Consider the following 20167-nt stretch of genomic DNA (forward strand, 5'->3'; position numbering starts at 1 on the left):
AATATCATAATAAAATAATTTCTGAAATTAAAGACAAAATTAAAAATAATGAATATATAAAGGGAAAAACTAAATCACAGCTTAAACAGTTGAAAGATTTCAAAAATAAAGTATTAACAGAAGAAGATATTGATGAATTATATAAATTATATAATCCCGAGCCGCAAAAGCCAAAGGAACAAAAACAAAAGGAACAAAACACCCAGGTCCTTCAGACCATAAATGATGCACAAGCTTTAATTTATGATTCATTAGTTAAACCATATTCAGCCCGACTTTTAAATGAAGATCAACTTTTGGAATTCATCCTTCAACATAAACTCGAAGCGGGAAAGTATATCAAACCTTTATATACAGCATATTTAAAACAAATGAATAAAATACATCCAGAATTAATGAAGGAGGATGAATTCCAAAATCAAAGCAGATAAAATTAAACCACTTACAACACCAAAACCTCCAACAGTAGTACCTCCTCCTTCAGTTAATCCTTCATCATTCACTTTATTATATCCATTTCAAACATTTAAGAAGCAAAAAGATTTTAAAAAGGATTTCAAGATATTAAATAAACCAATTGACCCGAAAATTCAACCATTAAAGGAAAAATTTAGTCGACCTTCATTTGCTCCATATCCATATTCATACGAAATCGATCATCTGGAATATTCAAAAGGAAACGTTACTTATTTATTTGCCATTAACATTAACACTAGATATTTATATTGCATTCCGGTGAAAGGGAAAACAGAACAGGAAACAAGAAGAGCTATTCAATACTTACTAGATCATGAAAGAGTAGATAATATCAGGGGTGATGGTGATAAAGGATTTCAGGCAGCTATGACTCATTATTTCCCACAAATTAATTTTTACTTTTCATCCTCTCCATATACGTTTCATAATAAAATAGTTGATGCGGTAATGAGAACTCTTAGAGATGCGTTAGGGGTTAACGGTCAGATATACTGGGATGGAAATCATGACTCCATCATACAGCAGTTAGTATATTATTACAATAATACATGGCATAGAACTATAAATATGAAACCGGTGGAAATGAAAAATGATATTTCAAAAGAATGGGAATATATTAGAAAGCAAATGGAAAAGTTAAATGATGTTAAACGTGAACAAATTAATTCGGGGCTCATGAATTTTAAACAAGGAAATAAAGTTTTAATTCATCTCGATTATGGAAAAACTGATAAATCAATGACAAAAAGAAGACGAAGATTTGACACAATAGCTGAATTTGTTAGATATATTAACGGCAATGCATTAGTTGAAGTTGACAAGAAATTAATAGAAATTCCGATTTATTTTATTACTCCATTATATTTAAATAATATTTAATTTTTTTTATTTCGTAAGAAATGAGTGACAACAAAGCAGTCAAGAGTCCAGACAATGAATATAAAAAGAAACTAAACAGAATTAAATCAAAAATATGCTATTACAAAAAGAAGTCGCAATGCGGTGGGGTTGAAAACAATAAAACTAATGGAACTGAAAACGATAAAGAGAGGAAAGAAATAATCGAAAAATTAGAAACTTACCGTTCAATCATTAAACTGAGTGAAGCAAAAATAAAAGAATTTAATAGAATAAATAAATTGGTTGGAAGAGATGAATTTAATAAAGATGAATTTTTAAACTCTATCCAAATTTAATTTTTATTCCTCTTCGACAACATCTCTCTTTCCATCATTACTGCATAACCACATTTTCTCAATTTTAGTGGTTTGTTATTTTTAACATGTTCTTGCATCATTTTTATCATTTCCTCCCTTGTTATGATTCGTGGTAAATTTTGAGCTTGTGGGGTATTCATTTATGATAAAAATAAAAATTTAAATTATGCCGTTCTAAAGTTTGTGACAACATGACATTTTGACAACATCATGGGTTATTCAATAATTAATTATTTTTGAAGAACTGAAGGGGTCACCAGGTCACCAGGTCACCAGGTCATTTCACTTCTCTGAAAAAATGTGACAACATGACATTTTGACAACATCATGGGTTATTCAATAATTAATTATTTTTGAAGAACTGAAGGGGTCACCAGGTCACCAGGTCACCAGGTCATTTCACTTCTCTGAAAAAATGTGACAACATGACATTTTGACAACATCATGGGTTATTCAATAATTAATTATTTTTGAAGAACTGAAGGGGTCACCAGGTCACCAGGTCATTTCACTTCTCTGAAAAAATGTGACAACATGACATTTTGACAACATCACAGGATTAATGCAAAAATAAATTCAAATCATACTTTATAAAGCTTCATTCACAGGTATTTCATCGTCAGTAAATGATTCCTCATTATCGTTTGGTTCAATTTGTTTATATAATCCTTTCATTTCTTCTTTCAAAACATAACACCATGTTTGTTTATCGTCTATTCTTCTATGTTTCCTATCACATTTATCCTTAATGCTCATTTGAAAGTTTTTGTCTTTCATGTCTGATGGTTTGCAGAATAGAGCATTTTTACACGTCATACCTGCACATAATTCATCATAATGTGTATTTATCCATTCATCTAAAGGATTTGTTGATAACTCGATTAAATCTTGTTTGGCTTCAGTCATCGGAATGATTCGTACATTAAATGATGAAAGGTCATATTGCATAAAATATGTTAAAAGGTTATCATAAAATTCCTTTGTGCATGAATCCATTAAATTCTTGAAGTAATCAAATTGACCCTTGAATTTACCATTAACTCTTAAAACTACGTATCTTCTGTCTCCAACTTCAATTTTGACAGGGTAAACGTTATTAGTTACGAAAATGAAGTTTGCAACATTCTGAGCAGTTCTTCTAGGTTGATTCTTTTCATTAATTCTAATCTCATTATCCGTTATAATTGATTTCAAAGCGTTGAAGTTTGCGAGTCTGTCTTCACCTACATTCTTGAGTTCATTAAGTACAAGAAACATTTTATTTCAACTACTGAGTTGAAATTACCCGTTAGCTCACTTATTTCAGTAATGTTTTTACATGAATAACCAGCGAGAAGTTCAGAAATAATATCTGTAAATCTGTTTTTACCTGTTCCCTGAAGTCCTTTCAAAATAATTGCTGTTTCATTCTTGATTCCAGGATGTTGAATCATTGATGCAATCCAGCCGAGAAGGTATTTATACACTTCATCGTTATTATCACAAATGGCTTCTTTAATGAAATTCATAAACATCTCAATTTTTGAGTAATCAGGCTTTTCAAGAATGTTGTATTTATAACCTGAAACGTTGAGAAAACATCTGGAGAATCAGATTTAAAGCAAACACCCTTAACGGTTAATGAAGACAATTGATTTAGTAGTACATCCCATGCTGTTATGGTTTTACCTTCTTCTTTAAATAATTTAATCATTTTGAGTGACTCTTTCATGTTTGACTGAAGAACAAATGATATTTGATTCATTTTGTCGTGTATGTTGTAATCTTTCTGAATGAAGTATTTGTTTCCACAATCTACAAAACGAATTACACGTGATAAATCCTCAATTACTTCAGAACTGTTTTTATACTGATGATTTTCAGCCCTGCGTCTAATATCTGTTATCAAAAACGAGTCATCAAGTTTGATATCAAATGTTATTTTTGGCTTACGTAATAAAGGTAAAACATATTCATCATAATATTCCTTTTGATAAAGTTTTAGAATCTTCACTAAAACAAATGGAGAAGTCATTAAATGTGCATATCTACTACGTGCTTTTTCAAAATTACTTTTTGCATTTTCTGTTAAACTGCAGAAGTTATAAACGTTCTCGTATGCTTCATTAATTAAATGATTAGGTAACGAATTAATAGCTTGAAACAGTGTGAATAATGTTATTTCTTTTTCTAAATTCATGTTTCCACCGTCATTATGTACTTCAAAATCACAGATGCCATCAACTATGCTCTGAGCTAGTTTATCGTCAATGTTTACATCTTTGTTTTCATTCATTATACTCTTTATTTCTTCGCTTTCTGTTCAACTCTTACCTTAATATTCAAATCATTTAATATATCATTCACTGTTCTAGTTAATGTTGAATCATAACTTCCACGAATGAATGAGTATGTATTGATTGGTTCTGTTGCATTCTTTCGAACTCTTGAATCAGCCATAACCACTAAAGAACGTTTTGAATCATCCATAGAAGTCATTATGTCAATATCATAATCATTGCAGGAATAACATTTAATCATTCTGTTCGAAACTGCATAGAAGAAATTAGTGTTGCAATAAATGTGAAGACCTCCTGAAGCGGTTTTAACGATAACATCTTTATCCGAAAGTTTTGATAAAATGTCTTTTCTAACTGTTTCTTTAAGTTCATCATTGTACGATTTATTGATATCAACATCTATAATCGTTAAATTTGAAATTTTATTTACTAATAAAGCTGTACCAGTTTTCCTTCCTCTTCCTCCATCATGTTTGAGGTAGTTATGTAAATCAATCATGTTTTCACCAATTCTTTCGTTGAGGGTTTTAGTTTCTGCCACAACTAATTCCTCAACTAATGAATCAATAACTTTTTCATCAGAAACGATAAAGTTGCTGTTGTTGTTTGTTGCCGTCATTTATATAGGAATAAAAAAATAAAAATAATTTTAAAACTAACTTTATTTTTGGACTGCATTCAATAACTGATGTTGTCAAAATGTCATGTTGTCACATTTTTTCAGAGAAGTGAAATGACCTGGTGACCTGGTGACCCCTTCAGTTCTTCAAAAATAATTAATTATTGAATAACCTAAAAACATTAACGTAAATATATTTTTGGTCGTTTATGATAAAAATAAATGGTTCATTTACTCACAATATTTTGTACAAAACGACCCCAAACTTTTAACTTCTTTTCTGCAGCTTCTAATGCTATCTTAGCGAGTTCATATTCTCTAAATTCTCTCTTTAAATCTTCTTGTTCCCATTGGTCTAGTTCGTATGAAGAATCTCTATAACCATAACATATCTCACCTTCATGTTCTAATTGTTTTTCATGCATTTTTTCTAACTTCTTGTTCGAACAAAGGTTTAGCATTTTCAACTGTATCTTCGAGTTCTTCTTCATCTAACTTCTCATGAACTTTCTTGTCTATGGAGTCCATAATTTTTCCAACTGCTATGCAATATTTTGGAGAAGCCCACATTGCTATATAGTTTATAAGTCTTGGGTCTACATACGTTCCTCTAACCTGTTTGATTTCATCAGGAATTCCTGCATGAATTTTGTATAAAAAGCAACCGCCGGAATTCAGACGGTTGCTATATTCTTCACAAAATGCCTTATAATACTCTTCCCAGGACTTATTTTCCAACAACTTTCTAAAGTCTTTCCTAAACTGCTGACACATATTTGTTGCATTAATGTAACCATCCTTGTCTCTACGTAAGACTTCAATACCATTATAAGTGCCTTTTGTGAATGTTTCGCCATTAGATTTGTTCGTGAATGTTTTTGCTTCGACTGACATTTCTGTTCTTACATACAAATAAAAAAATAAAAATAATTTTAAAACTAACTTTATTTTTGGACTGCATTGAATAACCCATGATGTTGTCAAAATGTCATGTTGTCACATTTTTTCAGAGAAGTGAAATGACCTGGTGACCTGGTGACCTGGTGACCCCTTCAGTTCTTCAAAAATAATTAATTATTGAATAACCCATGATGTTGTCAAAATGTCATGTTGTCACATTTTTTCAGAGAAGTGAAATGACCTGGTGACCTGGTGACCTGGTGACCCCTTCAGTTCTTCAAAAATAATTAATTATTGAATAACCCATGATGTTGTCAAAATGTCATGTTGTCACATTTTTTCAGAGAAGTGAAATGACCTGGTGACCTGGTGACCTGGTGACCCCTTCAGTTCTTCAAAAATAATTAATTATTGAATAACCTAAATCATTTACTCACAATATTCTTGTACAAAACGACCCCAAGCTTTTAACTTCTTTTCTGTAGTTCATCCATTACTTCATTACCTAATTAATTACAGACATAAAATATATTTAGTTCATTCGGTAAGCCTAAACCCTTTGGGTTAAGTGTGTTCATTGAACTCTATACCATGCGAATACAGTCATAAATGGTGGCATGTATTCTTTACTTTGTCCCGTTGTTTGTGTATATCCTGAAACGAAATGTGTATGGTTTCCTTCTCCCTGAGTGTCACTCCAGTAACAATTTATGGCAAACTTAACGTCGTCTTTAACATCATATCCTTTACCTTTTGTCATTCCTGACCAATCCCAATATCTATGCTTATGCCAACCTGCTTGAGATGTGCTTAAATCTATGTAGTGACTATGTGCGGGTAAATTTTCACCTGAAATCGTTTTACTTCCCCCTGTTTCCTTTGAAGAGTTTGCACAATACAAAAACCTGTCAACTATTTGTTCCCATGCACCAACACCAAACATTACTTGAGGACCTCTTGCATCCATAGATGTATAAATAGAACCTACTGGGTTCATTAAATCAAACATATGAGATATTATAGGATTGTCTCTTTTGAACTTAAAATATAGTGTAACTATTTCAGGTTTCTTCTGGTTTGTGTCAGAATATTTTTATAATATAATTTTATGTTTTCAGGGTAGGTAAAATCTTGACTATAATATTTATTTCTGTCATCTGTATAATAATATACTATTCTCGTTTTTTCTATTGCATTATATCTTTTATATCTATAATAATCTAAATATAATGTTAACTTTTGTTCATCTACATGTGGTGTTCTGACATCATCTCCATAGTCATAATAATATGGTGCTGGAGCTGGGTCAGGCAATGTCATATCTGCCATTTCATAAACTCTTAAATATTTCTTTTGTTCGTCTCCATATAAGTTTAAGTAGCAGTTGTTGTCTAATGGAACTTTAACTTGTGTGCCATCATTCTTTTTATAACTTACATACATTTCATTGTTATTTTTCGGAATGAGTTTCCACCGTATACCATTTTTTAAGGAGTGTACAAACTGCCATCTAAAATATTTATTTTCTTCATTGACAGAAAAGTCGCCAACAATAGTTTCAATATTTTTGTTCCTATCAAACTTTGGTATATTTCGTTAACATATGTTTTATCTGCCTTCTTCCCTAACTCATCGTTAACATATGTTTTATCCGCTTTAAGGTCTAAACATCCTGAAACCCATCCTGTATCAGCTTTAGTTTTTAAAATCTTTGATGTCCATTCATGATACCATTCAACCATTTCTTTAATTTCATTATCTTTTTCATCCACATATTCCTTATCTGCCTTCTTCTCTAACTTACTAGCCACATATTCCTTATCCGCCTTCTTCTCTAACTCATCATCAACATATGTTTTATCCGCCTTCTTCATTATGTCATTTAGGAAACCTTCTATGAATTCCTCATTTAAATTAAATCTTCCAATCTTCAAAACTTTAGGAAATGCATTTAATGCGTAATATCTCTGTTCTTCTGGTGGAATTGATGTTATATCATCCGTTATACCTTTAATTTTAGAATTCATAAATAAAATTTCTTTTATATTTGATATCACTGCACCACCTTTGCAAACGAATTCGAAATGTTCATTAGAATGGGATTAAATTTACCACTCACAGAAACGAGAGTAACATTATAAATTCCGCTAACTGTTAAAATTAATTCACAGCTATTATTCGAAATAATATTGATAATTGACATTTTTATTACGATTAAAAATATGGTAAAGCGTTATTTTCCAGTGATAAATAAAACTAGAATAAGATTACCTCAAGAATTCATAAATTCAACGAATAAGAAATTCATTCATGTTATAAATTTTAGTGTTTTCAGAAAATATGAGTCAATGTCATATTCATCATCGGGTTATATTTCACTTCATTCAAATTTAGTTCAATCAAACCCATATAATGACCATTTCATAAGATTTTCAGATGGTATTAAAAATGTAATTGATAGATTAAAATATGAACAGATTGACAATATCGAATTTTTGGAATTTTGGTTTAAATATCCTGATGGAAAAAAGATTGAAGTTAAAGATAAAGCTGATACTATAACAAAAAAATTACAATGACCGATCCAGATAGTGGGGAACAAAAAGAAATAAAACAAACGATAGAAACTGGTGAAAGGTCAATTATTATTGATTATGATTCAAAGGATTATTATTCAATAATGTTAATGCTTGAATATTAAATAGCCTTAACAAAGAATTTTTCAAGTGATATTTTATATTCATCAACTATTTTATTATAAATATCATTATATGTTAAATGAAGTTCAGTTGTTGTTCCGTTCTTTGATATCTTAATTGTGCTAATATCCTTTATAGGATTTATTTTTGCAACTGTTCCGCAGCATGAAACCTCATCATCTATGAAAAATTGAATCTTAACGTCTGAATCTTGAACATCACAAAGAATGGCGATAATGTGAATTAATGATTCATAAGGTAAAATAATTAAACCGGATTGATCAATTAAATTTATTATTGAATCATAATTATTAATTATTATATCACGGTAAATTTTCATTAATTCTGAATTAATGTCTATTTTATATGGCGCATTGCGACTGGAATCGTAGATTCCTGGGTTCTCGATGTTTGATGAAAGAGGCGGGGGGTATGTTGGATAAGTGGGAATTTCAACAGGTTCTTTACCGGGTTCATCTTCTTTATTTTGCTCCTCCTCCTTTTTCGGTAAGTCACGAGTTAATAAATTTGGTTGAGTTGCAGACCTTGTTAATTCAGGACTAACATTAACTTTAACATTTTGAATAATTCGTGATTTATCATCATTTACGTTATAACCAACCGTAATCTCTGCTTTTGCGTTTGTGTTCTTTTGACTTGTGAAACGTCTTCTCATTTATAATTGAATAAAAAAAAGAAAAATATATTTAAAGTTTTATTTAGTTGTTACGGTAATATCCCAAGGTTCATCCTTGTTTGCTTATACTTTCTTTGTAACTGCACCAATTATGTTATTGATATTGCTTTGAGTTTCTTCCAGTCTTATTTTATCATTTACAATATCTTTAATCATTTCATTACATGCATTCTTAAAACCATCTGATTTTTCTAATTTACGTCTATCACTTTCTTTAATTAAATCAAAGTTATAACCTTGTTGAGAATAAAGTGGTTTCTTTATCAATTCCTTGAACGCTTCTGAAAGTGAAGATGAAGAAATTCTTGCCACTTGAATTGGTTTAAATTCTGCTTTCATTGCTTCTTTCTGTTCATTGAACACTGGATCGAATAAAGCAACTTTAAAGAATTTCTTAGCTGGAATTTCAGGTCTCAAATTTGCATATTGACCATCAAACTGATTAACATATCGTGGTAATCCATCCGGTCCCTCTTCAATAGCATTTAATTCTTCATTGAAATAAGAATATGGATTATAACGGTATGAATTAATTGGACCATTTTCACCTTCTCCAATGTATTGTTTAACAGCTTTTCCATTTTCATCAAATTGCATAGGATAACGTTCATTATATGCTTTACGTTTAGGATAATCAGATATAGTTAATTTATAACCATTTATGACTTTAATATTACCTTGACCATCAGTAACGAAAACTTCATTTATACCATCAGGTTTTCCATTTGGACCCGTAATGTCTGCTTCATGTGCTTCCCAATTTGGTCCATGACGTTTGGCATATGCTTGAGCTTCTGGTAATGTTAAAACGTTTCTCATTTGTTTAACATCTTTTGAAGACCGCAACAATGTGGACTAATTCTTTCATTCCATCAGGAACTTTCATAGTTCTATTATATGCACCCTTTTTGTTTGTCCCTTGTTTTAATGGAACCTGTAGAAGATTTGCTATTTCTGTCATGTTTAATTATAAATAAAAAATAAAAATTAATTATAAAAAGTTAATCAAATTTAACAACTTTATTTAAATCAACTATTATTTTTCCATGTTCACCTAATTGTTGATATTGTGTGTAAAGTTCATTAATGCTCATTGGTAAATTCACTTGATAAAGCATAACGTTCAACTGTTGACGACTAAACCCACTGAAAATGAAAAGTGTTGATAGATTTGATTTAATGTTTGTGCTTAATGCTTTGAAATATTGAACAGCCATGAAGAATGAACACTGAATGTGTCGACATTGAGTTAATAATGATTAAAATATGATTTCTCATTTGTTATTAGTTTTGATTTCACGCATCATCTAGAAAAATGAGTGAATGCAAAAATTCTCTATCAAAATTTGAAATAGAAAGTGTTTCAAATAATTCATCCCTTTGTTTATTAATAATTTTATCCTCTAATCCTTGCTTCTTGATTGTATTATATAATTCTTTATACATTAAAAAGTTTTTTAAATAATCTTCTGCTTCTTCTTGTGATAAATAAATAATTGGAATTTTGATTAAATGCTTTAAAGATTCAAATGTATCATCTGAAGGTGAACCTGAACGGTTGATATAAATTAACACATGTGAATGGGGGAAGTGTTAGCAATAATGATAATTTGTTTTAATATCGTTAATGTTTTACCTTTATTCTGTTTACCAATTGCTGCAGTGATTGAATTTAAGTAACATTCAGAATATGGAATTTTCATTAATTTTTCCTTAGATAGAGCATTTCTATTATCACTCAATGCTTCATTAATCATATCATCTATGTATGTATTATATACATCTGTTAATTCTTCAGAATTGAAATCCATTTAATCAAAAATAAATTTATAATTTTAAACATTTCTATTCATCAATATTTCATCATATGAACTTCTATACTGTGGTGGTGTACCTGTTGGATGATATTTCAAACCTTCATCCGGTGTCCATGTCCAATACGTAGTCCTAGTAAACCAAACCTGAGGAGGATTTGTCACCTTTGAACAGTAAGTGTCATTTTCACCCTGAATGATTGGATAAGCTTTCACTTGTACTGTAACTTGTGAGTTGAAAGTTTCTAATCCATCAAAGAATATACCCGCTCCATCACGTTGAACTGGAATAGTGCATAAGAATGAAGTTTGGTCTTTCCATGTTCTAGCTAATGGCGTGCCATTATCATCATTCAGTGGTCTAGTTAATGAGTCCTCGTATTCTTCCGTGCATTCATTCACTCCATCTAAATCAGAAGCTTGAAGCATACGTGTAAAGAATATGTCACCCACTGTGGTCATCGCTTGATCGGGGAAGTTTCTGGAATCTATAGTGACCTGAAGACCTCGAAGCATTGGATTTTCTAAAACTGTTCTTTGCATTGCATTCTTCGGAAATGTTAACACAACATCTGTAACATTATGAAGAGCGTATGAGAAATCTGAGCTAATACCTTCAGGAGTGATGCAACCTCCATTTAGTGAACGAACGTCAATATGTTGAGCTGGAATCATGAATGGATCTTCCTTACTGAATAAACGTGGTATTGCTTTAACTGATTCTTCAATTAAACCGTATCCTGGTGTAATGCATTTATCCTCTAAAACTTCCATCTTTGTGCATGAAATAATAACGTCATCAACTGTTGCGTCAGCAGATGTAGCGGCTAAGCTTGTAATTAATTTGGCAGGAAGTCCGATTTGTTGGAATTTGCGATCATATTTATAAACATGATTCATAATCTTTTCATAATTTTCATCAGTTATCTTTTCATAAACGTAATTTTGTAAATCAGCAACTCTTAACGGGTCAACCTGACAAAATACTAAAGTATCCCTGAAAACATAATATTTAAGAATGATTTCACCAAATGATTTAGGATAATCATCGAACGCCTGAAATGCTAACAAATCATTTACCGGAATAATCATATCAAAAGTGACATCAACTTCTTCATTTGCTTTCTTGAAAACTTCTGAAGGGTCAATATATTTACCACATACTGAGTTATCATATTTTTGAACATTATTATATAACGAATGAACAAACTTTTTAACTTTCCTTTCTGATTTTGGTTTATATGTTGCAAATGCGAAAGATTCACGGGCGCAATCCATCTGAAGATAACCGCATCACCTCTTTCGGTTTCTACTTCTAATTGTTTAAAGCTTTGATTTGATGATTTGTAACCAACGAATAAACGCATGCATTTAAAAGCGGCATCACATGTGAAAGCTTTATTTGAAACTAGAGTTGCTTTAACTTTGCGTTTAATATATGTGTCACCTAATTGGTTCACATCATGAGCTGGATTTGTAATTCTTAAATGAGTTTGTTTATCATCAAAATATGGAGTCAGAGTCATAGCATGAACTTTCAAGTTCTCTATAATATCTTCTACCGTCATTCTTTGCGAATATTTCATTTATCTTTTCGAATGAATGAAACACATTTCCATTAATCGGTTTAGTGTTTGGCACCAAATAGTTAGTCGTCATTTATTATAAATAAAAAATCAAAATTAAAAGATGAAAATGAATTTTTAATTTTAATGAAATAATCAACTATGGCTGCAGGTATATTTAAGAAACTGTGGGATAAAGTAAAAAGAGGAGCGCATAAAGTTTGGGAAACAATGAAGAAAGGAGCAAATTGGATATTTAAGAATAAAGAAGCAATTAGTGACGTTGCTGAATCAATAACACCAAAAGCCGCCCCAATAAGAGAAATATTAAATAAAGGAGAAAAAGTTTATCAAGACTACAACCGATACTAAGATAAAAATAATATTTATTTATTTTTCCACTATCTACCTCCTATTTTATTAAGTATTCCTTCAGCAATTCCACCAATTGCGTTACCTGCTTGTGCTCCCATCGCTGGATTACCTGCTTTAGTACCTAATACTCCACCTATGATAGTTCCTGCCGTTTTCGCTACTGGTGCCAAAAAGTTTGCAACGGGTTTAATAACCTTTTTATAAACCCAACCTGCAGCTTTCTTAATTCCATCCCATAATTTTTTAAAGAATCCTGCCGCCATTTCTGATTTAATATTAATTAAAAAATATATTTCATCACTTATATTCTAATTTTTATTTAATGATAAATGAAACCAATTTTAAAAATAAATAAAACAGAGGAGGAAGAAATAAATGAAAGTGAAAATGTTCAACAAAAAACAAACGTTGTTAAACCAATTACTGAAATAAAATTTTTTCATCTGTTGAAGAATTTAATGACTATTATGCTAATAATAAAAAATTATTTGAAGAATTGACAACGTGTAAATTGAATAAAATGTTTAAAGTTGATGGATTCAAAATTTCAAAAATAAAAGGAGTGGTTAGTTTGAAATCTATTCCTCAATCAAGAATCACCTCATTAATGAAAATAGATGATTTAACAAAAAGAATAGAAATTATTGAAGAGCGAATAAATCAAATTATTGATTTCATAAATCATGACTCGTTGAGCCCGGGTCCTTAAAGCCCATCACTGAGTTCAAGGTTATAATCATCAAATATTTCATTATTAAATGCAACTTCTGCTAGTTTATTTATTTTTTCAATACGATCATTTGAAAGTCTATCGTTTAATTTTTTCTGAAGTTTTTCATTTTCTAGTTCTGAAACTTTATTTGGATGATATTTAAACTCGTTAAATTCTTTTTCCTCAGTTTTGATCATTAATTTACAAAGAACTTTTGTGGTTGGAATTCGTTTAAACCATTTATCATTAATATTTGTTATAAATTCAATATTCGGAATTAATTCCCAAATTTTTGCATTTTCAATTAATTTATTATCAAATGCAAAAGCAATAGGTTTAATATTAAACTTACCTTTATAATATAAACTTTCTACATAATCATCGAAATAAACATCTACTTGTTTAATATTTTCAAGAATTGGTGAAAGAACATCCATTAATTGATTGACGGTTACGAATCTTGATCCACTCATTTTCTTACGAATTAAAAAAAATAAAAAAATAAATTTAACTTAGTTTTAATTTTACGTAAGAAGTCAATTTTTTAAATCTTGATTTATTCAAAAACGTAAGAATAAAAACCGTAAGAATCATACATTTTTTACTTCATATGTTAAAAAAAATGATACAAAATCGTTCAATATTGTATGAATTCTTACGTTTACAAAAAAAGTCACACAACCCGCATCATATACTACTAATGTTGATAATTTTGTAAAATTTTGAAATATTATGGAATAAAAAATTATAGTAGTGAAATACTATATTGAGTAAGAATAGCTGAACAAAATTTTAAATTTTCATGGGGTTGTAAATCTTATAATAACTAGATGAATAAGGAATGAATCCCAGTATAATGTGCATCATTATATTAAACACTATATGTAAGGCTAATGATTCTATTAACACTTATGAAGATCTATAGTATTTGAGCAGATAAATTTGATAATTTCCAAAACTCTTATATTTCAAAATTAAAGTGTGCGAATGCATTTAAATGAGAGCAAAAAGAGATTGATGCTGTTAAAACTAGGTGTTAATTTGCAATTATTTCGCATCACAAGAACTACCCAGTAAATTCGGCTATCTTTCTTTGCAATTATTCTCCATTATACATATAATATAATGGTTAGGGTTTGAAGAAAAGTTACTAGAGAATTATTGACTTTTGAAATAATGCAGAATTTTACTTGAAGAACTCATTAATTTATGAGTTCCAAATTGCTAAGCATGACGAAGGATCATTAAATTTGCTACAATTAAATACACTTATTGCAGAATTAAGATTTTTGAAATTAAAAGTTTGAAATATTGCCTTTTTGAATAAAAATTTAAATTTTATTATATAATCATGATAATATCTTATAGAAATTAAAAGAAAATATTTTAAACCATTCAAATATTTTGAATGTCTTATCAATTTAAAATATTAAAAGATAGCTTGATTTTATCATCATTAGTTGTTATCAAAGTTTTCTTCTTTTGATGAACAACAGTAAATGATTTGTTAATTACTTGTCTTCCTTTTTCGCAGCAAAATCGAAAGTTATGATGATAATCTTGCTGTCAATTTTGAAACTCTCTGATTTACAAGTAAGCATTCCTTTGGAAAAGCAGTCCTATTCTGTTTTCAAGATATTTTAAAGCCTCCATTTCATACAATGCGCAGATCTATTCGAAATTGCAAGAACTCTCAAGAAAAATGCAGCAGCAAAGAAGATTCCATAGTTTCTAGCATCAGAAATTTACAACCTTAATACAACAGTTAAAGAGAAGCTCGAAAAGAAAATATTTAACCATAAAACTGGAAACCATTCGATATCTACTATTGGATCTAATAAAAAGTTAATTATAACATATTTAACATGCTATTTGTTGACTTTGTTCCATTATATTACCATATATATCTTTTTGAAATCTAAAATATTTTTACGATTTTAACCATGTGTTGTTGAAACCATATATCAATCTTAGCTAAAGTATAGTTTATGAGTCTGTCACCATCTAACGTATGAATTTTCAAAAATGTCAAATATGTTCATTTTTTCTGTAGATTCAGCCATAATTTCACGTTGTTATACTATTCAACTATTATTTAATATTTTTATCGATTTAAATATATGATGAGATGCTTAGTTCTCCCGGAAATCGATTTTTAATCGCAATTTTAACTTTCCAAAAAAAATTCAAAAATAAAAATCCCTCTCAATTTTCTAAGTTTTATAACTCGCCAAATCTCTAGCCAATTTTTTTTTGGCCCGTATAAATATTGTTAGGCACTATATAGGGATGCTATTTATCCTATTTTCATCCCATTTTACTGTTATCGCCTAGTGAATGTACCTTTAGCTGAACAAAATTTTGATGGCTCTCAAATCTTCGACTTAACGTCAATTTACAAAAATGAATAAAACTAAGAAATAATTTCTTTTTATCCTATGAATGTTTTAAAAATCATCAAAAACGAAACTTTTTTGTTCGAATAGTTTTCGCTTTTTGAGAGCTACAAAGAAAAATTTATAACATTAGTTTTAAACTTCGATGTGCAAAGAAGCAGACGAAACTCCAAAGCAAGAGAAGAAGCCAGCCTCACAGCCAAAGGCAGAGTCTAAGCCAGAACCAAAGCCAGAGCCAAAACCAGAACCAAAGGAAGAAACACCAGCTCCACCACCAGCCCCAGCTCCAACTCCAGTTCCTCCACCACCAGTTGTTCCAGCTCCAGCACAGCCAGCTCCACCGCCACCAGCTGATAACAGTGATTCAGACGTCTCAACAACATCTACATCATCACCAACATCAACAACCTCATCATCTTCATACTCATACACCTCATCATCTTCTTCCTCAAGCTAAATTACAGATATATTATATTTTTAAATATTTGCCAAATATATTTATTATCAAACTTTATTTTTCTTCTTTTTTTAATGAGTTCAGCTCTCCAAAGATCTTTTCTGCCTTGAGATGAGTAAACAGTGAAGGATATGGCCGATAAAAATCGACTTTTGGATGAATGAAGTCATGAGACTTTAACTGATTTATTTATTTTCAATTTTGTGACTCTTTTATAGCATATTGGTTATGTTATGACGAGTGATTTCTAATCTTGCGATTTCGTATAAAATTCCGATAGATGTCACTTTTTGAGAAGATATCGATTATTTTATAGATCAGCATTTCCATCATTAAAATGTGCGAAATTCCAGGCTTTTAAAAATGAGCTTAACATTACAATTGAGAAAGGACTTTTCACAAAATCAAAGTGTGAACCCGATGTAAATCCCATTATTTTGTTACATTATGTTTGACTGATACTCATATTATCAGTTTCGTACATTATTTCATATCATCGGCAGAGATAAATTTTACAAAATCTGAAAAAAGATCAAAACAACAATAATATTTTAAAAAATAACAAACAAAAATGAAGAAAAGTAAAATCTACACATGATAATGCGTAATCGGACGTGTTCGAGTATGAGATCGAGTTCTTCCAGGAAGTTTCGACAAAAGTAGAACAATTGAATGGAACTTGAACACCAAAACATAAATTATCGAAGCAATGCCCGCTAAGTATAGCAAATAAGGCAAATAATTCGTTGATGATGAAAGTTTCAGAGACTTTTCATCGATGCATGCGTCTCCTTGCTTTCCAATTGTGTTTGGCTTTGCGTGCTCTCCAATAAGCTGGCAATTCTCCGTTTGAACTCCTGATGAAATCAAGAATTTGATTAAATCATAGTAGCAGTCCTTCATAAATATGGAAATGGTCGGTCCAGCACTTGGCCCTGTCAAATATCCTTTATTTCTCTCAAAATAACAGGAAGATAAAACAGTATTCGAAGAAAACACGAGTAAGTTCGATTGTGCTGTGTTACTGTTAGCGATGAAGTTTGTGTGATCGATTGTAACAGGATGAGGTGTAAAGAAAAAGTCCAAAATCGAGATTGAAACACAATCTTGAATATTAGAGTAAGAAATCAAAGAAACTGAAGACTTTTGTGTACTAATTGCTGCAGCTCCACGAGTTGTTATTGATTTGGAAATATTTGCTTCATTAAAAGAAATAACTCCATTTTGAAAATGATTTCCATTCTGATTCATTCCACGTTTGTATTCTGAGCACAACGCAATAGTTGTATGCGAAATATTGACTTGAACACTCTCATCTATGCATGAAATGTAGTTTGCTTGTCCATTATCAGTTGTATTGCAATTTAGGAAGCAGATATTACTTAGGATCATCTTTTTAATTAATCCGTAAATGGCTCCTCCGCTTTCTGAAGAACTTGAATTTATAAATCTTGTTTCTACGCAAGAAAATGTACATGGAGAAATGATTGATATTGATCCACCTTTTCCTTTGGAATAGCAATTGATAAAAGATGTTTTGGTGACATCAAGTTCTGTAGAAGTCGTTTGAAATTTTGAATTTTGAATCATATTCGATAATGATTATGTATCAACACGAACAACAGAGTTCATGAAGTTATTAAATTTCGAATTAACAATTTTTGTGTAAGATTTTTGATTATTAAGGAAAAAAGCGTGATTTTCAGAAAATGAAAGACGAAAGTTGGAAAATATATTGCGAGTGCTTTGATAACTATGTGGTTGAGTGAAGTATGGTGAAATTGTTTTGATGTTGGCAATAGTCAGGGAGTAAATTGATAAATTCATTTTTTGTGGATGTCACTTTTTCTACCGAAGTTAATCGTAAATTCATTTTCCAAAAGAAGCAGCCCACAATAGAGCTTAAACTATATAATAAATTGCTTTGATTAGAAATAATCAAGCGTATTGTAAGCAATATTCATGATTCATATGAGAAATTTAATGATTTGAGCAAAATTGTAGTAGAACGAAGCTGAATAATGTTGCCACTGTGTAACATGTGCAGATTAAAGCAGTTAATTGATGTTTGATTGCTGAAAAATCATAAAATGAATCAAAATTTTCATAAAATTTTATATAAATCAATTTGAATTGAAAATAATCGTTAATTATGTTAGATGACGTCGAAATAGAAGGAATAAACCAAAACCGGGGCTGGAATATGTCCAGTAATAACATATTCATTACTATCTTAGTCACATCGATTGCTGCAACCTTTGTTGTTTTTCAATTCTTCGAAAGCTGGTCTTCATTCAGGGCATTGCAATGGATTCTTGTATTCCTTAGTGTTTTCTTTTACTTTGTTACATATTGGTCCGACTTTAAGTCGCTCAGCAGCATTTCTTTTAGTCTGACTATATTTTGTTCAGCAACATTGTTCTTTACAATGTGTTTATCACTGTTTTTATGATTACTTTAAATGGTCTCATTGATCATATATTGTTACTATTTACTATTTTAAAAATAAAATAATAAAATTCTATCTTATTTTAAAGATATATCGTTATGCCTTTTATAAATTTACTGTTAAGTTATGTTTGACTCATAAATTCAAATATCAGACTTTTATATGATAGATTTACAGATAATATAAGGTAAACTATTAAAAATACAATAATTTAGTAAATGTATTCAAACAATTTTATCACATAAAACAAGGATTATTGTTTTCTAGTTGAATTTTGTAATTGTTCTAAAATTTGTTCAGCTTCAGCAATTTCTGCTTTAAGTTGTTGAACTTCTATCTCAGATATGGCTGCAGTTCTGGTAAGTGTTTCCACTCTTTGCCTGAGTATTTTATTTTCAGTTACAACAGGATTTGTTGTGGTTGGAACAGCTTCTGGATTTGTTTCATCAACCCACTTGCCATTGTTGGAAAATTCTATTTCGTTTCTGTTAAGCCTGATAGTAAATCCGGTTTCATCAGGTGCAACTCTTCCTCGAGGAAATGCTCCAGTTAATGCTTTTTTCTTCCAGCAATACTGGCGGAGTTCTGGAAGTGTTGGATGCTCTTTTGCGCAATTTAAAACATTTGCTTGATCATCATAATTCATATCTAAAAAAAATTAAAAACTGACAAATTTTATAATAAACAAAAAAAAGGTAGTCCCACGAAGAATCTAAACGACAGATTTCCAAATAAATAAGATAAATAGAATCAGTAGGTTCCAAATATGAATGATATGATCTTAGTTTGAAAAGTTACTAAAAGAATAAAAAGATTTGTGAATTACGTTTTAATTTCCATAATTTTTATCAATTAATTATCACGTTATGATTTACATATCAAATTTAATTTCAAATCTAAGTAAATATCAATATTCATTATTTGTTATTCAAATTTAAGTATAATTAGAGCTTTTGAATAAAACCATAATATTCCCAGCTTACATGATTATAGTTTATTATGTAATATCCGGTTTATCAGGGAAATAATAGATTTGAATTCTTACTTTTGAGGATTTGACTGAAAATAGTATAATGATAATGGATCACTACAGAATTATTTTATATTCAATAAACCATTTTGCGTAAATGGTGGTTCTTATCATCTATCAAATTTCGTAAGAAGTCTCTTAAAAATCTTAGAGTTCTTCAAGAAACGATCATGTTCAAGATACATGTCGAGATGCTTTAATAAAATTAATCATAAATCGAAGCAAAACATCACATTTGTTAATAATTTCAAGTAATATATAAAATTCAAGATTATAATGTCTACTGAATGCTAACAAAAACGAACAAAATCTCATCTCTTGACGAGAACATTAATATGATGCAGTTTTTTGTTTAGATCTAATATAAAAATGAATAAAAACTTTACTTTTACACTTTTCATTCAAGTATTTTACTAATATAGATCATGCTTTATCAATGCTTAGTACTATTCTTTTTAGAGTAAAGGATAATAAGAAAGAT

At 30.0% G+C, this 20167-nt stretch overlaps 8 protein-coding genes and 6 pseudogenes across 14 annotated transcripts, besides 2 other annotated features; 3 read left to right on the plus strand and 11 right to left on the minus strand.

Moving 5' to 3' along the window:
* Positions 1–11299: part of a mobile genetic element that runs on past the window's edge.
* TVAGG3_0252080 lies at positions 372–1356 on the plus strand (annotated as a pseudogene). Its single transcript has one exon. A coding segment is annotated over exon 1 (985 nt).
* On the plus strand, positions 1377–1673 carry TVAGG3_0252090 (uncharacterized protein; the record flags this gene model as incomplete). Its single annotated transcript, XM_051228067.1, has 1 exon — positions 1377–1673. The coding sequence occupies one exon, from the start codon at positions 1377–1379 to the stop codon at positions 1671–1673; it is 297 nt and encodes a 98-aa protein (XP_051113053.1).
* Positions 2283–2924, minus strand: TVAGG3_0252100 (uncharacterized protein; the record flags this gene model as incomplete). Its single annotated transcript, XM_051228068.1, has 1 exon — positions 2283–2924. A coding segment is annotated over one exon (642 nt), but the record flags the coding sequence as incomplete, so codon positions are not given.
* Positions 3161–4133, minus strand: TVAGG3_0252110 (annotated as a pseudogene). The gene has a single exon. A coding segment is annotated over exon 1 (973 nt).
* On the minus strand, positions 4824–5366 carry TVAGG3_0252120 (annotated as a pseudogene). Its single transcript has one exon. A coding segment is annotated over exon 1 (543 nt).
* TVAGG3_0252130 (phage tail repeat-like family) lies at positions 6067–6459 on the minus strand (the record flags this gene model as incomplete). The annotated part of the gene is made up of 1 exon (XM_051228069.1): positions 6067–6459. One exon carries the CDS (start codon positions 6457–6459, stop codon positions 6067–6069), a length of 393 nt encoding a protein of 130 aa, XP_051113055.1.
* Positions 6549–7519, minus strand: TVAGG3_0252140 (annotated as a pseudogene). The gene has a single exon. A coding segment is annotated over exon 1 (971 nt).
* TVAGG3_0252150 (uncharacterized protein) lies at positions 8190–8867 on the minus strand (the record flags this gene model as incomplete). Its single annotated transcript, XM_051228070.1, has 1 exon — positions 8190–8867. The coding sequence occupies one exon, from the start codon at positions 8865–8867 to the stop codon at positions 8190–8192; it is 678 nt and encodes a 225-aa protein (XP_051113056.1).
* TVAGG3_0252160 lies at positions 8952–9849 on the minus strand (annotated as a pseudogene). Its single transcript has one exon. A coding segment is annotated over exon 1 (898 nt).
* On the minus strand, positions 10217–10699 carry TVAGG3_0252170 (annotated as a pseudogene). Its single transcript has one exon. A coding segment is annotated over exon 1 (483 nt).
* Positions 11300–12668: 1369 nt separating the features above from the next.
* Positions 12669–12905, minus strand: TVAGG3_0252180 (N-acetylmuramoyl-l-alanine amidase family; the record flags this gene model as incomplete). The annotated part of the gene is made up of 1 exon (XM_051228071.1): positions 12669–12905. The coding sequence occupies one exon, from the start codon at positions 12903–12905 to the stop codon at positions 12669–12671; it is 237 nt and encodes a 78-aa protein (XP_051113057.1).
* A 1233-nt stretch (positions 12906–14138) lies between these two features.
* Positions 14139–15701: a mobile genetic element.
* Positions 15702–15895: 194 nt separating this feature from the next.
* On the plus strand, positions 15896–16207 carry TVAGG3_0252200 (uncharacterized protein; the record flags this gene model as incomplete). Its single annotated transcript, XM_001324729.1, has 1 exon — positions 15896–16207. One exon carries the CDS (start codon positions 15896–15898, stop codon positions 16205–16207), a length of 312 nt encoding a protein of 103 aa, XP_001324764.1.
* A 588-nt stretch (positions 16208–16795) lies between these two features.
* On the minus strand, positions 16796–17998 carry TVAGG3_0252210 (uncharacterized protein; the record flags this gene model as incomplete). The annotated part of the gene is made up of 1 exon (XM_001324730.2): positions 16796–17797. One exon carries the CDS (start codon positions 17795–17797, stop codon positions 16796–16798), a length of 1002 nt encoding a protein of 333 aa, XP_001324765.1.
* A 375-nt stretch (positions 17999–18373) lies between these two features.
* On the minus strand, positions 18374–19302 carry TVAGG3_0252220 (uncharacterized protein; the record flags this gene model as incomplete). The annotated part of the gene is made up of 1 exon (XM_001324731.2): positions 18910–19302. The coding sequence occupies one exon, from the start codon at positions 19300–19302 to the stop codon at positions 18910–18912; it is 393 nt and encodes a 130-aa protein (XP_001324766.1).
* Positions 19303–20167: the final 865 nt, after the last annotated feature.

Source organism: Trichomonas vaginalis, chromosome IV, assembly GCF_026262505.1.
Source record: "Trichomonas vaginalis G3 chromosome IV, whole genome shotgun sequence".
NCBI classification, from domain to species: Eukaryota; Parabasalia; order Trichomonadida; family Trichomonadidae; genus Trichomonas; species Trichomonas vaginalis.